General features: G+C 37.9%; 1 protein-coding gene across 3 annotated transcripts in view; it reads left to right on the top strand.

Moving 5' to 3' along the window:
• LOC143035831 (organic cation transporter protein-like) overlaps window positions 1-17,500 on the top strand; it is a 33,928-nt gene that overhangs the window by 11,532 nt on the left and 4,896 nt on the right. For all 3 annotated transcript variants that reach the window (XM_076202867.1, XM_076202868.1, XM_076202866.1), the window contains exons 5-8: window positions 10,322-10,425; window positions 12,510-12,664; window positions 15,355-15,523; window positions 17,426-17,500. The exon at window positions 17,426-17,500 is cut by the window's right edge and continues 70 nt beyond it. In XM_076202867.1, coding sequence (XP_076058982.1) covers window positions 10,322-10,425; window positions 12,510-12,664; window positions 15,355-15,523; window positions 17,426-17,500 — 503 coding nt within the window. The remainder of the gene's footprint in view (window positions 1-10,321; window positions 10,426-12,509; window positions 12,665-15,354; window positions 15,524-17,425) is intronic.

The following is a 17,500-nucleotide window of genomic DNA, read 5'->3' as shown; positions in this document are numbered from 1 at the left end:
TGACCTAAAAAAAGAATTGAACATAGTAAAAATGTAAATGAAAGGATGAAAAATGAAGATACTAATAAAAGTGAGGCGTTGAAAAGAGAAGTAAAAGAACAAATACAAGCGGTGACCGAGACAGTTGGAGACACCATAAAGGAGACAGATCTTTAAGAAACAAAGAATCAATGAAAAGTAGATCAGGAAAAAATAGCTTTTAAAGAAATTATACAGCAACAAGTGGGAGAAAATGCAAAGGAATCGGTCATTCAAGTAAATAAAGATAAATAGAATTGGGTCAGGGACACAGTGGATAAAAAAAAGTGTATAGTAGCATATGGCATTAAAGAAAAACACAATATAGCTAGATACTTAAGAGAAAAAGAGAAATAGCAAAAGGGGCAAGAGATGGAAAAAGGAATAGAAGGAGTGCATAGAATAGGACTATACTCTAAAGAAAGAAATAGACCTCTAAAAATTAAACTAAGGTCACAAATGATGCGGAAGAGAAATTGATAAAAACAACAAAGTTGGCAAAAAGTGAAAACTACAAAAATATATGGATAAAAAAGAAAGTGAACGATGAGGATAATGACAGAGAAAAGACACAAAAAATGAAGCTAAAAAAAAAAAACGAGAGAAGAACAGAGACCGAAAAAAAAATATATATATATATATATATATATATATATAATTTTTTTTTTTTTAGAGAGAGAGTGCTGGACTTTAGGCTGAGAAAATGGTATATATATATATATATATATATATATATATATATATATATAAAGAAACACAGGAAACAGAAAACTGGTTGAAACTGGTAAAAAAAAAATTAGAATAGATACTTGTGCATCTAAAATACTGGATTTCAATAAAGCTCAGTTCACAGGACTACGTCAGGAGCTTGAGCTTACAGATTGGGAGGCGAAATTAAGAGAAAGACCTGTAGATCAGATATGGGAAATATTTCAAAATACGCTTACTAAGATAATTCATAATTACATCCCGTTTAAGGACAGACGCCCCCCAAATCAGGCTCGTCCAAAACGGATTGACAAAGAAACTGAAAAAGTATTGCTTAAAAGAGACAGGCTTATAAGAGATACAAGTGCTCGGGTGCACCTAATGACTATCAAAATTATAGAATAATACAAAGGGGATTTAAAAAAAGACCATAAAAAACGTAAATGACAATACGAAATGAATATCGCTGAAAAATCCAAAGAAAACCCCAAAGAGTTGTGTAGTTATATTAGAGATAAAAAGCTCATTAGGAATCATATTGGCCTACTATTATCTGCTGACGGTCAACTTAAATATTCAAGTGAAGGAATGTGTGATATTTCCAACAACTGTTTTTGCTCCGTATTCGTAAACTGAGAAATGAGGAGGTGAGGAGGAAAACAGGGGTGGAAAGGGCTGCTGGGAGATAGGGTTGATGAAAGAGTGTTGGGATGCTTTGGACACATGGAAAGAATGAATGAAGAAAGATTAGTAAAAGAGGTGTGGAAGCCAGAGGTGGAAGGAGTGAACATGAGGGGGCGTCCTAGGATGAAATGGATGGATGGGGTGAAAGGGGCATTACAAAAGAGAGGAATGTCCGTGGAGGAAGGACGGGAGAGGACAGAAGATAGGGGTGAATGGAGAAGGGTTGTGTATGGATGATGCTATGATGCATGAGGGGGAGTGGGTGGGGGATGGGGGTTGAGGAAGAATGTATGAGAAAAAAATTGACGCAGCCCGAAGGGATTTCTCCCTGTCTTCTTTTTCGCATGAGGGGATGGAGAGGGGGGGTCACCGAATTTATGAAGCGGCCTTGCTGTGGATGTGCTGTGTCTTGCGACACTGCTTCTGATCCAGGGCAGTGGACAGGATGCAGGGATGACCCGTCATCCAGGAGGTGCCAAGATAAGAGGGAGGGAGGAGGGTGGAGGGGAGTGGAATATATAGGAAATGGAATGGGAGGGAGTAGTTTCTATGCCTTTTTCTTTTTGGCCACCCCCCGTGTAAGGGGAAAAACCTTTGGTATATGTATGTATGTATTTGTAAATGAAACACCTCAAAGTGAACTCCAAACTGAAACCTGTGAAAAGTCTAGGGTAAACTTACTACGGTAAATATAACAAAAGAAAAAAGTAAAAGGTGTATAGAGAAACTCAAAGTTAATAAAACACCAGGACCTGACGGTTGGCGTCCAAGAATTTTAAAGGAAATGAAAAATGAGATTGTTGTTCCGTTAAAAATTCTTAAAAAAAAAAAAAAAAAAACATCATATCCGGAGATGTCTCAATGGAATGGAAGCTAACTAACGCTTTTCCCATATTCAAAATAGGTGACAAAAAAATACATGACTATAAGCTTGACTGCAATCGTTAGAAAAATAATGGAAACTATCATCAGAGATGCTATCGAACATTGTTTAGATAGTAACTGTTTAATAAAGAATAGCCAGCATGGATTCAGACGGAAACGTTTTTGCGTGACTAATTTGCTCGAATTCTACAATACAGTCGTCTCGAATTATGACAAAATAAACAATATAGATTTAATATATCTAGACTGCAAAAGCGTTTGATACAGTCCCCCACGAAAGACTACTTACTAAACTAGCTTTACACGGAATAAGTGGTAACCTATTAAGTTGGACTAGTAATTGATTGAATGATCGAAAACAGAGAGTTGTTCTAAATGGCAAAACTTCTAGATGGGAAAATGCTGTGAGTGGAGTTCCTCAGGGTTCCGTTCTTGGGTCACTTTTATTCATAGTATATATAATGGATATAGACCACGGACTGAAATCTATTGTCTCCAAATTTGCTGATGATACAAAAATGTGCGGAATGGCAAATGATCACTTAAATCAATTAGATATTCAAGACAATTTAGATGAATTACAACAATGGTCTGAAAAGTGGCTAATGAAATTTAACACAATAAATGCAAGTTTACAAGTTATTTGGAAATTTGTTAACAAAAGAGGATAGTGAGAAGGATCTCGAGGTAATTATCAGTAACGATCTCAAATAATCTAAGCAGTGTATTTCATCCTTTGAGAAAACAAATAAGATTCTACTACTGATTGCGTGATCTTTTATTTCAAGCTATATAAATCGTTTAGTTCGTCCACATTTGGAATATGCTGTATCCGTATGGTCACCGAATCTCATTAAAGACATTGACAGGTCGGAAAAAATACAACGGCGAGCCATAAAACTGATTCCAAATATCAAAAATAAATGACACAAAAATCGACTGAAACATATGAATCTGTTTTCCCTAAAAAAGTGTAGACTCAAATGTGACTTTATACAAGTCTTTAAGATTCTAAAGGGGATTGACAACATCAAAAGGGACAAAAAATGTACATTAAATGAGAATCCGACAAGAAATAATGGTCTCAAACTGTCAGAAAATAGATTCAATTTGGAAGTGGGTAGAAACAACTCCACCAACCCTGTAGTTAATGAATGGAATAAATTTCCTGCAGAGGCAGTGCAATGTAGTTCAGTTCGAAGTTTTAAGATTCGTTTGGATAAACACCTAAGCAAGATGCTGTAATGCCTGCCATCTATTTCATATTATTTATTTATTTGTTTGTTATTACTTGCCTGTTTCTTTATTATTATTTGCTTGATTTTTATTTATTATTAGTTATCTGTCAATTTATTATTATTTACTATTTATCTATTTGTTCATTATTTAACTATACCTATGTATTTATTTTTCTATTCTATTTATCATTATTTATATTGTTATAATTGTTTATCTATCTATTTATTCATTCATCATTATTATAATTTTTTCGCATCCGACCTAGTTATGGACCAAAAGGTCTCCTATCGTCATGCTCCTCCTTTTAATCCATTGTAAAAGTAAAAGTAACGTATACCAACATAGATGGTCTTATTTCAGGATTAAATGGATTAAATGATTATCTAGCGGAAGAAAAAATAGATTTAATGGGAATTGTGGAAACGAAATTAAGAGGTCCACTGCCACTAAACAGTGTTGGACAAGGTGTACATAATCACTGTATAAAAAAAATAGAGATAAAGACAGAGTAGAGGAGTCATGTTTTTGACTAAGAAGGGCTTAAATGTGACAAAGATCACAGAAGGAAATGATAATGTCAAATTGATTATGATAACAGTTGAAAATAGTGACATGAAAAGTAGAAAATTTGTGGTGATATATGTGCCCCTGACAACACATTCTTGGAAAGACACTGACCATTCCAAAATGTTGGAAGGCACAAGGCATACATTAAATGAAATATTGAAAGGAAGAAATTTAGTAATTATGGGTGACTTTAACTCTAAAGAAATATGTCGGAAGGAGGTGACATTGAAGGGTGGAGAGGACCTTTGGGGAAACATACTACTAGACATGACCATTGTATACACAATGACTCAATGGGTAAAAGAGAATACGAGATAGATAGATAACGAAGAACCGTCGAGACTAGATTTAATATTTACGTCAAAGCCTGAAATTGTGGATAAAATGGAATACAAGACACCAATTGGGAAGAGTGACCACATACTACTTGAGCTCGAACTAAAAGAAGAAATATATCTGGAAAGAAACAAGAAACACAGAAAAAGAAGACTGATGTATAACAAAACGGATTTTGGAAGACTCAGAAAATTCTTTCAAAAAGCGAGCTGGGAAAACTTCTTTAATGAAGAAAAACAGGTAGAAGAGAAATGGACGATATTAAAAGAAACCTATAATGAAGGAGTAGATATATACGTACCAAAAAAAAAAAAACAGGAAAAGGTGTACATTAAGTGCTGGTATAACAAAAAATGTAGTGAGGCAAAAGATAAAAGAGGCAAAGCTTGGAAAAGATGAAGAAGAAAAAACGGGAAAGTGGCAAATATATATCAAACTAAGAAATGAATACGTAAAAACACGCAAAGAAGAAAAAATAAACTATGAAAAAGACATAATGTTTGCTACATATGTAAAGATCGACCTAAATTATTCTACAGATATGTAAATGGTAAACTAAGAAATAAACAGGATATAGTGAAACTACGTCAAGGGGAATATAGAATATACAGAAGATATAGAAACGGCTGAAATTACGAACAAACATTTCAAATCTGTATTCACAAAAGAAAACATACACAATTGGGATGAAGGAAAGGGGGAAAGATCCCCCCCCCTAATGAAAGAAATAATTGTGACACAGAAAGATATAAGGGACCAAATAATGAACTTTGATGTCAGAAAATCACACGGCCCGGACGGAATTGCAAACTAGATACTAAAAGAATGTATAGATGAACTAACGGACAAAATATATAAGATAATAGATTACTCACTCAAGGAAAGAAAGGTACCGCAAGACTGGAAAAATGATAATATCGTGCCAATATATAAAGGGGGAGACAAGGAAGACCCAGCAAACAATAGAGCGGTCTCCCTTACAAGTGCAGTAGCTGAACATCTAGAGGAGAACAATATAGTAAATCCGAGACAATTCGGTTTTAGACAGGAAAGATCATGTGCCACAAATTTGATCTGTTACAAAGGATTACAAAGGCGGAGCATGCCGACAGGAGACCTTTTGATCCATATCTAGGTCGGATGCGAAAAAAAAAATCATATTAATAATAAAATAATAAATAAAAACTATGATAATGTAAATAACAAATAAAATACATAAATAAATGCATAGGTATAGTTAAATAATAAACAAACAGGTAAATAGTAAATAATAATAAATTGACATATAACTAATAATAAATAAAAATCAGACAGACAAATGATAACAAAACAAAAATAAATAATATAAGATAAATTATAATCATTACAGCATCTTACTTAGGTATTTATCTAAATGATTCTTAAAGCTTTGAACTGAACTACATTGCACTACCTGTGCAGGAAGTTTATTCCATTCATTAACTACACGGTTGGCAAAGTTGTTTCTACCTACTTCCAAATTGAATCTATTTCCGGACAGTTGAGACCATTGTTTCTTGTCTGATTCTCATTCAATGTAAAAATTTTGTCACTTTTGATGTTGTCAATTCCCTTTAGAATTTTAAAGACCTGTATCAAGTCACCTCTGAGTCTACGCTTTTTTAGGGAAAACAGATTCATGTGTTTTAGTCGATTTTCGTATGATTTATTTTTGATATTTGGAATCAGTTTTGTGGCTCGCCGTTGTACTCTTTCCAATCTGTCAATGTCTTTAATGAGATTCGGTGACCATACGGAAACAGCATATTCCAAATGTGGACGAACTAACGATTTATATAGCTTGTTAATGAGTGATGGACTTTTGAAATCAAAAGATCGCGCAATCAGTCCTAGAATCTTATTTGCTTTCTCAGAGGCTGAAATACACTGCTTGGATGATTTGAGGTCGTTACTGATAATTACGCCGAGATCTTTTTCACTATCCACTTTTGTTAACGAATTTCCAAATAACTTGTAATCGTACTTACTGTTATTTTTACCTATGTGCATTACCTTGCATTTACTTGTGTTAAATTTCATTAGCCACTTTTCAGACCATTGCTGTAATTGATCTAAATCTTCTTGAATATCTAATTGGTTTGAGTGATCATTTGCCACTCCGCACAGTTTTGTATCATCAGCAAATTTGGAAACAGTAGATTTTATTCCATGGTCTATATCATTTATATATACCATGAATAGAAGTGGCCCAAGAACGGAACCCTGAGGAACTCCACTTGCAACACTTTTCCATCCGGAAGTTTTTCCATTTAAAACAACTCTCTGTTTTCGATCATTCAACCAATTACTAGTCCAACCTAATAGGCTACCACTTATTCCATGCAAAGCTAATTTAGTAAGTAGTATTTCGTGTGGGACGGTATCAAAAGCTTTTGCAAAGTCTAGATATACTAAATCTATATTGTTTCTTTTGTCATAATTCGAGATAACTGTGTTGTTTCTATTCAAGGTTAATAGATATAATGCAAGAAAGGGACGGATTGGCAGACTGTGCTTTCCTGGACTTACAAAAGGTGTTTGATAAAGTATCACACACAAAAATATTAAGAAAACTCGAAACAACAGGAGGTATACACGGAAAATTATTTAAATGGATGGAAGATTTCTTGCATGGGAGAAAAATGAGAGTCGTGCTCAGAGATAAAAACTCTACTTGGGAAGAAATGATAAGTGCAGTTCCACAGGGTTCAATACTGCCTCCGATAATGTTTGCTACATATGTAAATGACATGGATGAAGGTGTAGAATGTTACATGAACTTCTTTATAGACGACGCAAAACTACTAAAGAAAGTACGAAAAAATATTGTGAATCGCTACAGAGAGATCTGGATAAAGTCTAGGAATGAAGTCAGAAGGGGAAAGTGGACTTCAACATTAAGAAATGCAGTATAATGGAATTTGGAAAAGAAAAAAATATAAAAGGACAATATAAAATTCATACAAAGGAAGTAAAGAAAGTTGGTTCTGAAAAGGCCTAGGAGCAATCATCACCAAAGACATATCCCCAGACAAGCAGATAAAGAAATAGTTGGAGAAACCTACAATTTATTAAGATCAGTAAAGGTGGCTTTTAATTATTTAGATAAGGTAATGGTAAAGAAAATACTATTCACACTGATAAGACCAAGATTGGAGTACGCTGCGACACTATGGACACCCAGTACAAAAAAGAATATAAGGAAAATAAAAAGAATCCAAATAGCAACGACAAAGATGGCTCCAGCACTTTTAAAACTGACATACGAGCAAAGATTGTCTAAACTGGAATTACCAACCCTAGAACAAAGAAAAAAAAAAAGCGGCGATCTATTGGCCATTTACAGAATCATGAAAGGTATGGAAGTCCTTGATAGAGAAGACTTATTAAAGCGGGATAGAAGAAAAACGTGGAGACATGAAAAGAAACTATAAAAGGATTGTTATAGAAGAGAGCTGAAAAAACAGCTTTCCACACAGAGTGTTGGATGTCTGGAACAAGTTGGACGAAACAACAGTGTGCAAACACCATACAAGAATTTAAGAACAAACGAGATGTTGCGAGATACAAAGACGGGTCGCCAGAAGCATAGCTTTCCTTCCCTTATAATACAACTAGGTGTTAGCTCCACTGCCACTAACACTTAGTCACTTATGTTATTCATCTGTAGGCCCCATGCCCCTTCCTTCCACCAAAGCTTCGGTCACCAGTTATTAAAGTTTTTTGATAGGGTGAATTAGAACGGAGATATGGTTTTCTTATCTTCTTTTCTTCTGAGTAATTACACTTGGTTATTCAATCTACACCAAGAGACTCCCGCTTGTGATCCTTATGCATTCACCAAGCCAAGTCTGCTCCGACGTCACTATTAATTCATCCAATAACTTTGAACGTTACAAATAAGTGCGACCCTTTAAGGACGTGACTTTACCTCCATGCATCAATAATTTCTCTCCTCCTCCACCCTTTTCTCCAATCAGAAAGACTGTTATACTGTCTCAAGCAATACTGTTTACGCAAGCAATTCTGTCGCAAGCGGCACGTGGCTTAAAATGTTTATATTTCATCATAACATCACTTCAACCGATACCCTAGCCTATGTTTACAAAACCCCGGACGGCAAGTGAGGCAAGCGAGAATATACAAATCTGTAACTTGCTCTCGGCCATTGTTTCAAAACATCCAAGTCATAAAATTTGCATATCTTTTCACCTACCCCTCTATCTACTTAGATGTCTACCTTTATCTACCGGCCTCTTACAGGGCTCGGCAGCTACCCTTGGTCAACCCAACCGATGATATCTACTACCCTCATACAGGGCTCACTAGTATATACTTGGAAATCATCATATATAAGAAGCTAATCTACCCTTGCGTAAATTGGTAAAACGGTATCAGCAAAACATATCAAATATATACATATCAAAGAAATAAGCAACCCTCCATATTACACAATAATAATTCAAGCAGAATATGCAACTCTGCAACTTGCTCTCGGCCACTGTTTCAAAACATCCAAGTCATAAATTTTGCATATTTTTTTACCTACCCTTCTATCTACTTAAATGTCCTCTATCTACCGGCCTCTTACACTAGGTAAGTACAACTACGTAAACACACACACACACACACACACACACACACACACACACACACACACACACACACACACACACACACACACACACACACACACACAAACATATTTGAGGAAGGTGGAAGAATAAAAAACGGGTCTAGGGCCGAGGAAGAAGAAGCTCTAAGCGAAACCTGTCAGGAATAAACTCGGCCCTAGACCCATGTCTTACTCTTCCACCTTCTTCAAACCTGTCACAATGTCTCAACATACACACACACACACACACACACACACACACACACACACACACACACACACACACACACACACACACACACACACACACATATATGCAGTATATATATATATATATATATATATATATATATATACGTATGCATGTATATGTATATGACAGACTGGAAAAAGTACAACGGCGAGCTACAAAACTGATTCCAAATATCAAAAATAAGTCATACGAAAATCGACTAAAACATATGAATCTGTTTTCCCTAAAAAAGCGTAGACTCAGAGGTGACTTGATACAGGTCTTTAAAATTCTAAAGGGAATTGACAACATCAAAAGTGACCAAATTTTCACACTGAATGAGAATCCGACAAGAAACAATGGTCTCAAACTGTCCGGAAATAGATTCAATATGGAAATGGGTAGAAACAACTTCGCCAACCGTGTAGTTAATGAATAGAATAGACTTCCTGCACAGGCAGCGCAATGTAGTTCAGTTCGAAGCCTAAAGAATTATTTAGATAAACACCTAAGCAAGATGCTGTAGTGATTATCATTTATCTTATATTATTTGTTTTTGTTTTATCATTTGTCTGTTTGATTCTCATTAATTATTAGTTATATGTCAATTTATTATTATTTACTATTCATTTTTTTGTTTATTATTTAACTATGCCTATGAATTTATTTATGTATTTTATTTGTTATTTACATTATTATAGTTTTTATTTATTCATTTATTACTATTTTGATTTTTTTTGCATCCGACCTAGATATGGACCAAAAGGTCTCCTGTCGGTATGCTCCGCCTTTGTAATCCTTTGTAATCCTTTGTGAGAGAGAGAGAGAGAGAGAGAGAGAGAGAACCAAGTTCCGGCTCCCACCAGGGAAAAGGTTGACTGTATCGTGGAGGCAACTGTTTGTCACGGAAATATAGTAATTTGTTGTAATGTCTGCCAAACTTTTATCTTATTTTATTGTTTTATGTTCTTGTTTTCTGACGGGTGTTGGTTTTTATTCTTATCTGTTCTTTTTTTCAGTTTGACCTTGTATGTGACCGTGCATACCTGAGAGCAACATTCCAGAGTATATATATGTTTGGCAACTTTTTCGGAGCCTTCTTCAACGGCATAGCTTCAGACAAGTAGGTAGAAAGGTGTCAAAAAAACTCGCTCGGAAGGAAAGGCACTTATCCTTCGGTGTGTTCTGGCTGCGGCTATTTTTTATCTGCGTCGGCAAGCCTTAGTTATTATCTTAGGGATTCTAGCAACAAGCCTGCTGATCAGAGTCACGGACACTTTTTTATGATCAGAGACTAATCTTCACTCAAAGCTGATAAATCTTATACTTCTAGTATCACTCCGATCTCTGTTATACCTCTCCTTTACCAACTCCATAACGCCTCCTCTTCGTTTGCGGCAGTGACTCCAAGGAATAAAAAAAACGCTGGTTATTGCTGACAAAATACAAATATCCTTCGGCAAGGAGGGACCTAGAAGCAATATCACTTGTGGTGCGTCGTGGGGTGAAGCTGTTGAAGGACTGACGATGTGTGGGACGTGATATGCATGTTAACACTATGTTCACGCCAACAGTCCATCCACCTCTTCAGCACCACACGAAGAACCACGTACGATTTTTTTTAAGCCACTCTTTGCCGAAGGGTATTATTATCATTACAATTTTACCAGCACTATCCAGAGCTGTCTATCCTTGGGGACAATAACAGAACTGAGGGAGATCAGAAGTATAAACGGGATCATCATTCCTTTTACTGAGTGGAGATAAGTCTCTAGACATACAATAATGCTGGGTGCCACTCAAGTCCTTAATATATCAACCGAGGCTTGTAGACTGTTAAATCACAAGGATCAGTACATTACGAGTTTGGTTGAGTTAACTGGAATCAATCGTAGATACCAGTGAACTTATTATAGATTGAACATATTACACACTGAAATGTGGTAAAAACAAATAATAATGTCCTCTGGCACCATGTATAGGTACACCGCAAGACTGTCTATGAACTTTGGGATTGGGATATGGTTGTATCTTCAAACCCACACACACACATGTGTGTGTGTGCGCGCGCACGTGTTTGATTGTTTGTTTGTTTGCTAGTCTGTTTGCTCAATCCTAATTGATGAGATTGGACCTCTCACCCTAATAGTAGAATGGAATCGACCCAGATGTAGGAAGTTGAAATGCAAACTGTTAAATTGTTTGAAACTATTTATTGTATAGGCCGTCCGCCATCACATGAACAATACTTGATGAATATACAAACGCTCTGTAAAGCGTATGCAAATATAACTATATACAAATCCATTTAGTAATATAATGGTGATGCTTATATGAGATATGATGTTTATAATATACAGTAATGATTGGAATTGGTATACACAATGATATAATGCAGATTAACAATATTATGTACACTTGAACGTATGTACAGTTAGGGGAGACTGCAGCAGATGTGGCGTGTTGCCACATATTCACCAACATGGTATTTGGATCACGTGTTGGACTCGTGTGTATGTGTGTGTGTGTATTCACCTCGGATCTGCTGCAGTCTCTGTCGAGACAGCCAGACACCACCCAACGGCAGTGAGCTCAGAACTCATTAATTGCCGATCTCTGGGTAGGTCTGAGACCACTCACACACCACACACCGGGACAGCAAGGTCACAACTCCTTGACTAACGTCCCTTACCTACTCACTGCTAGGTGAACAGGGGTTACACGTGAAAGGAGACAATCCCAACTTATCTCCGCCCGGCCGGGGAATCGAACCCCGGTTCTCTGGCTTGTGAGGCCAGTGCTTTACCAATCCGCCACCGAGCCGTGTGTGTGTGTGTGTGTGTGTGTGTGTGTGTGTGTGTGTGTGTGTGTGTGTGTGTGTGTGTGTGTGTGTGTGTGTGTGTGTGTGTGTGTGTGTGTGTGTTTGTATTCACCACCATGGTATTTGGATCACGTGTTGGACTCGTGTGTGTGTATGTGTGTGTGTGTGTGTGTGTGTGTGTGTGTGTGTGTGTGTGTGTGTGTGTGTGTGTGTGTGTGTGTGTGTGTGTGTGTGTGTGTGTGTGTGTGTGTGTGTGTGTGTGTGTGTGTGTGTGTGTGTGTGTGTGTGTGTGTGTGTGTGTGTGTGTGTGTGTGCGCGCGCGTATTATGTATTTGGCGATAACACGCATAAAAGGCTAGATGGATATATGGATATACTCTTTCCAGATATGGCCGGAGGAAGCTCCTATTTGTGGGTACGGCTACCTTCATGGTCTCGAGCATCGTGGCGACCTGGCTCCCGACCTTCTCCACCGTCTTCGCGGCCCGATTCCTTGCCGGCACCGCTCACCCGGTCCTTCTCCAGTCCGGGTTCTGTTTGGGTAAAGATGACCACCCGTATGGAACCGCGCTTGAGTATTGAGTATCCAGGACACCTAACAGTAATCCACAGCCTGTGGTCCATGAACACTCCCTAGGGTGGTCCATAACATGTGGTCCAATAACTCCCTTGGGTGGTCCATAACATGTAGTCCATGGAATCACCCCCCTGTGGTGGTCCACAACCTGTAATCCATGAATTCACTGTGGGGCCCACAACCTGTGACCCAAGTACTCCCGCACAAACACACACACACACACACACACTCACACACACACACACTCACACACACACAAGTATATATATATATATATATATATATATATATATATATATATATATATACAAGCAGACATATACCAAAGGTTTTTTCCCCCTTACACGGGAGGTAGCCAAAACACAGAGACATAGAAACCACTCCCACCCATTCCATCCCCTACATACTCCACTCCCCTCTACCCTCTTCCCTCCCTCTTATCATGGCACCTCCTGGATGACGGGTCATCCCTGCATCTTGTCCACTGCCCTGGGTCAGATGCAGTGTCATAAGACACAGCACATCCACAGCAAGGCCGCTTCATTAAGTCGGCGACCCCCTCTCCATCCCTTCATGCAGAAAAAGAGAAGACGGGGAGAAATCCCTTCGGGCTACGTCAATTTACTTCTCATACATACTCCCTCATCCCCATCTCCCACCCACTCCCCCTCATGCATCACAGCATCATCCATGAACAACCATTCTCCATTCACTCCTATCTTCTGTCCTCTCTCGTCCTTCCTCAACAGAAATTCCCCTCTTTCCCAGTGCCCCTCTTACCCCATCCATCCAACTCATCCTAGGTCGACCCCTCATGTTTACTCCTTCCACATCTGCCTTCCACACCTCTCCTATTTATCTTTCTTCACACATTCTTTCCATGTGTCCAAACCATCCCAATATTCTTTCATCAACCTTATCTCCCAACTCCCTTTCAAACACCCCTGTTATCCTCCTCACCTTCTCATTCCTCACTATAACCAGCCTAGTAACCCCTATCATACTTCTCAGGCATTTTATCTCAAACATATTCAAACTCCTTCTCTCTTCCTCTCTTATGTTCCATGTTCCTGCCCCGTACAGTGCTGTCGGTACAATCACTCCTTCATACAATCTCCTCTTACCATCAATTCCCAAATGTCTATTTGTCATTACACTTTTTAATTCCCCAAGGCATTTACTCGCTTCTCTCAATCTACATTCTACCTCCACCTCCACTCCTCCCTTTCCTGCCACATTCGTACCCAAGTATCTAAAACTATCCACTTCCTCCAGTCTCGCTTCCAATCTGCTGCCACTTTCTCCCCTTGTACATCTCATCACCTTACTTTTACCCGCATTTATCTTCAACTTCCTTATTTCACACACCTTCCCAAACTCTGTCACTAACTTCCTCAATCCCTCCTCTGATCCTACTACAAGCGTATTGTCGTCCACAAACGACAACTGGCTTATTTCCCACTTTTCTCCATTTTCTTTAACCATTTCCAATCCCCGATCCACAACCCTTGCATTTACCTCTCGTACCACCTCATCCATGTATAAATTGAACAGCCAGGGCGACATAACACATCCCTAACGAAGTCTTGCTTTACCTCAAACTACTCACTCTCTACATTTCTAATTCTAACACAAGCTCTACTACTCTCATAAAAAATATTGACTGCTCTTAACAACTTTCCTTCTATTCCATATATCTGCAATACTTCCCACAGTGCCTTCCTGTCTACCCTGACACAAGCCTTTTCCAGATCCATAAAAGCCCTAAATACATCCTTACATTTTCCTATAGCTTTCTCATATATCTGTCTTACCACAAAAATCTGGTCTACGTAACCTCTACCTGTTCTAAACCCACACTGTTCCTCACCAATTACTCCCTCTGTTCCTCTCCTAATCCTCTCAATCAAGATCCTCCCATAAGCCTTCCCTACTAAACTTAACAAACTGATCCCTCTGAAACTACTACACTCACACTTGTCCCCTTTTCCCTTGTAAAATGGAACTATACAGGCACTCCACCAGTCCTCCGGCACTCTACCCTCTCTTAAACAAACATTAAATAACCTCACCAGCCAGTCCACTATGACTGTACCTCCTTTTTTCAGACATTCTGCATGGCATCCATCCAACCCAGGTGCCTTACCTGTTCTCATCACCTTCACTTCACCTTTCCTTATTTCTCCTCCTAAGGGTTTCAAAATCTTCTGTACGTAAAATTCTGCCGACAAAACTTCAGATGAGAGCGTACAAAATCCACTTTCACCAAATGTTATCGGTTCAACGAAGACGTTAGCAATGATGATGCATTTCTGAGTCACTCAATGATCTCTGATGAAACAACATTTCACATTAGTGGCAAGGTCAACAGGCATAATTGCCGAATTTGGGGAACTGAAAGTCTGGTGAACATGTAAAAGATTCTCCTATAGTAAAGTGGGGTTTGCTTTGGGAAAAATCAAATCATTGGATCATTCTTTTTTTAAGATCGTTTTATTAATACTACCAACTACTTAGATATGCTGCAGAAGGATATTTCTTGTTGGCAGACTAGGCTAAATGAGACTGTTGTTTCTACATTGCTTAGCTTATTAAGATCTCTATTTTTGGTTACTTTGCGAAGGCGTGTCTGTAAATGTTGCCTTTTCCTGCAGCCATGGAAGTGTGTGAGCCACGATTCCGTGCCGCTGTGGGCATCCTCATCTGCCTGCCGTGGGCGTTTGGGACAATGATTTGGGGCGGTTTGGGTTACTTGATCAGGGATTGGCGCTGGCTCCAGTTGACCATCGCCCTACCTTCGCTGACGTTCATCCCTTCTTTGTGGTAAGTAACCTTCTCCTTTGTAGACCTATTTAATTTCCATTCATCCATTCACTTCTCTTTTTATCTATTTGTTTATTCTTTATTCATTTATCTAATGGGAGGATGGGTTGAGCCTGTGCAACGATTCTCAGTTTATTTTGTCGTGTATCCCACACCTCATGTGTCGCTGTTCCTTATCCTCCTGGAGAGACCACTTCAGCACTGAATTGTATCCACAAATTCACGCTAGTTTTCGGTTCGAAGGATTACAAAAGAGGAGCATTCCGACAGGAGACCCTTTGGTCTATAAATAGGTCGGATACAAAAAAGTTATAATAATGATAACTAAATAAATAGATAAATAAATAAAAATTATAATAGTATAAATAATAATAAAATAAATAGATAAATAGGTAAAGTTAAAAAATAAACAAACAGGTAAATAGTAAATAATAAATTGACAGATAGATAATAATAAATGATAATCAAACAAATAATAATAAACAGACAAATAATAACAAACAAACAAATGAATAATATAGAATAAATGGCAGGCATTACAGCATCTTGCTTAGGTGTTTATCTAAACGAATCTTAAAGCTTTGAACGGAACTACATTGCACTGCCTCTGCAGGAAGTTTATTCCATTCATTAACTACACGTTTAGCGAACTTGTTTCTTCCCACTTCCAAATTAAATCTATTCCCTGACAGTTTGAGACCATTATTTCTCGTTGGATTCTCATTCAGTGTCAAAATTTTGTCACTTACTTTTGATGTTGTCAATCCCCTTTAGAATCTTAAAGACCTGTATCAAGTCACCTCTGAGTCTACGCTTTTTTAGGGAAAACAGATTCGTATGTTTTAGTCTATTTTCGTATGATTTATGTCTGATATTTGGAATCAGTTTTGTGGCTCGCCGTTGTATTTTTTCCAACCTGTCAATGTCTTTAATGAGATTCGGTGAGCATATGGAAACAGTATATTCCAAATGTGGACGAGCTAACGACTTATATAACTTGTTAATGGGAAATTTACTTTTGAAGTCAAAAGATCGTGCAATCAGTCCTAGAATCTTATTTGCTTTCTCAGAGGATGAAATACACTGCTTAGATGATTTGAGATCGTTGCTGATAATTATCCCCAGATCCTTTTCACTATCCAATTTTGTTAACCAATTTCCAAATAACTTGTAATCGTACTTACTACTATCTTTACCTATGTGCATAACCCTGCATTTACTTGTGCTAAATTTCATTAACCACTTTTCAGACCATTGCTGTAATTTATCTAAACTTTCTTGAATATCTAATTGGTTTAAGTGATCATTTGCCATTCCGCACTGTTTTGTATCATCAGCAAATTTGGAAACAATAGATTTCAATCCGTGGTCTATGTCATTTATATATACTATGAATAGAAGTGACCCAAGAACGGAACCCTGAGGAACTCCACTCGTAACATTTTTCCATCTACTGTAGAAGTTTTACCATTTAGAGCAACTCTGTCTTCGATCGTTTAATCAATTACTAGTCCAACTTAATAGGCTACCACTTATTCCGTGTGAAACTAATTTAGTAAGTAGTCTTATTCCGTGTGAAGCACCTTGTGACCCTATCTGGCCCATTAGTGGTCCGTAGACCATAGGTCAGTCTCGGATGGGATGAGAAGCCGGTTGTCATGTCTCCATATGTTAAAAAGTGGAGGAATAATAGTCGACTTTGATCAAGAGGTATCTTGGATCTAGTCCGTAGACAGAGTTCCAGCACCTCGGCTCTGCACCTACAGGTGATGGGACTTGAAGTGTAGTCACTTCGATGTTATTTAAACTAGATATTCCATAAACTGTCTGGGGCAAGTTCATCTTTCTTTATCACAATCCTCTGCCATGATCTGATCTTGAAACGTCCCACGCGCTCCTAAGGTTCATGGACGAGTCCCCTCGATGGCTTCTGGTCAAGAAAAAGAAGGAGGAGCTCTTGAAGATCCTGCAGAAGGG

This window comes from Oratosquilla oratoria, chromosome 19, assembly GCF_046742065.1.
Source record: "Oratosquilla oratoria isolate Oo_2021 chromosome 19, ASM4674206v1, whole genome shotgun sequence".
Lineage (NCBI taxonomy): Eukaryota > Metazoa > Arthropoda > Malacostraca > Stomatopoda > Squillidae > Oratosquilla > Oratosquilla oratoria.
The sequence above is the reverse complement of the archived record's forward strand: the minus strand, read 5'-3'. Positions and strand labels throughout refer to the sequence as shown.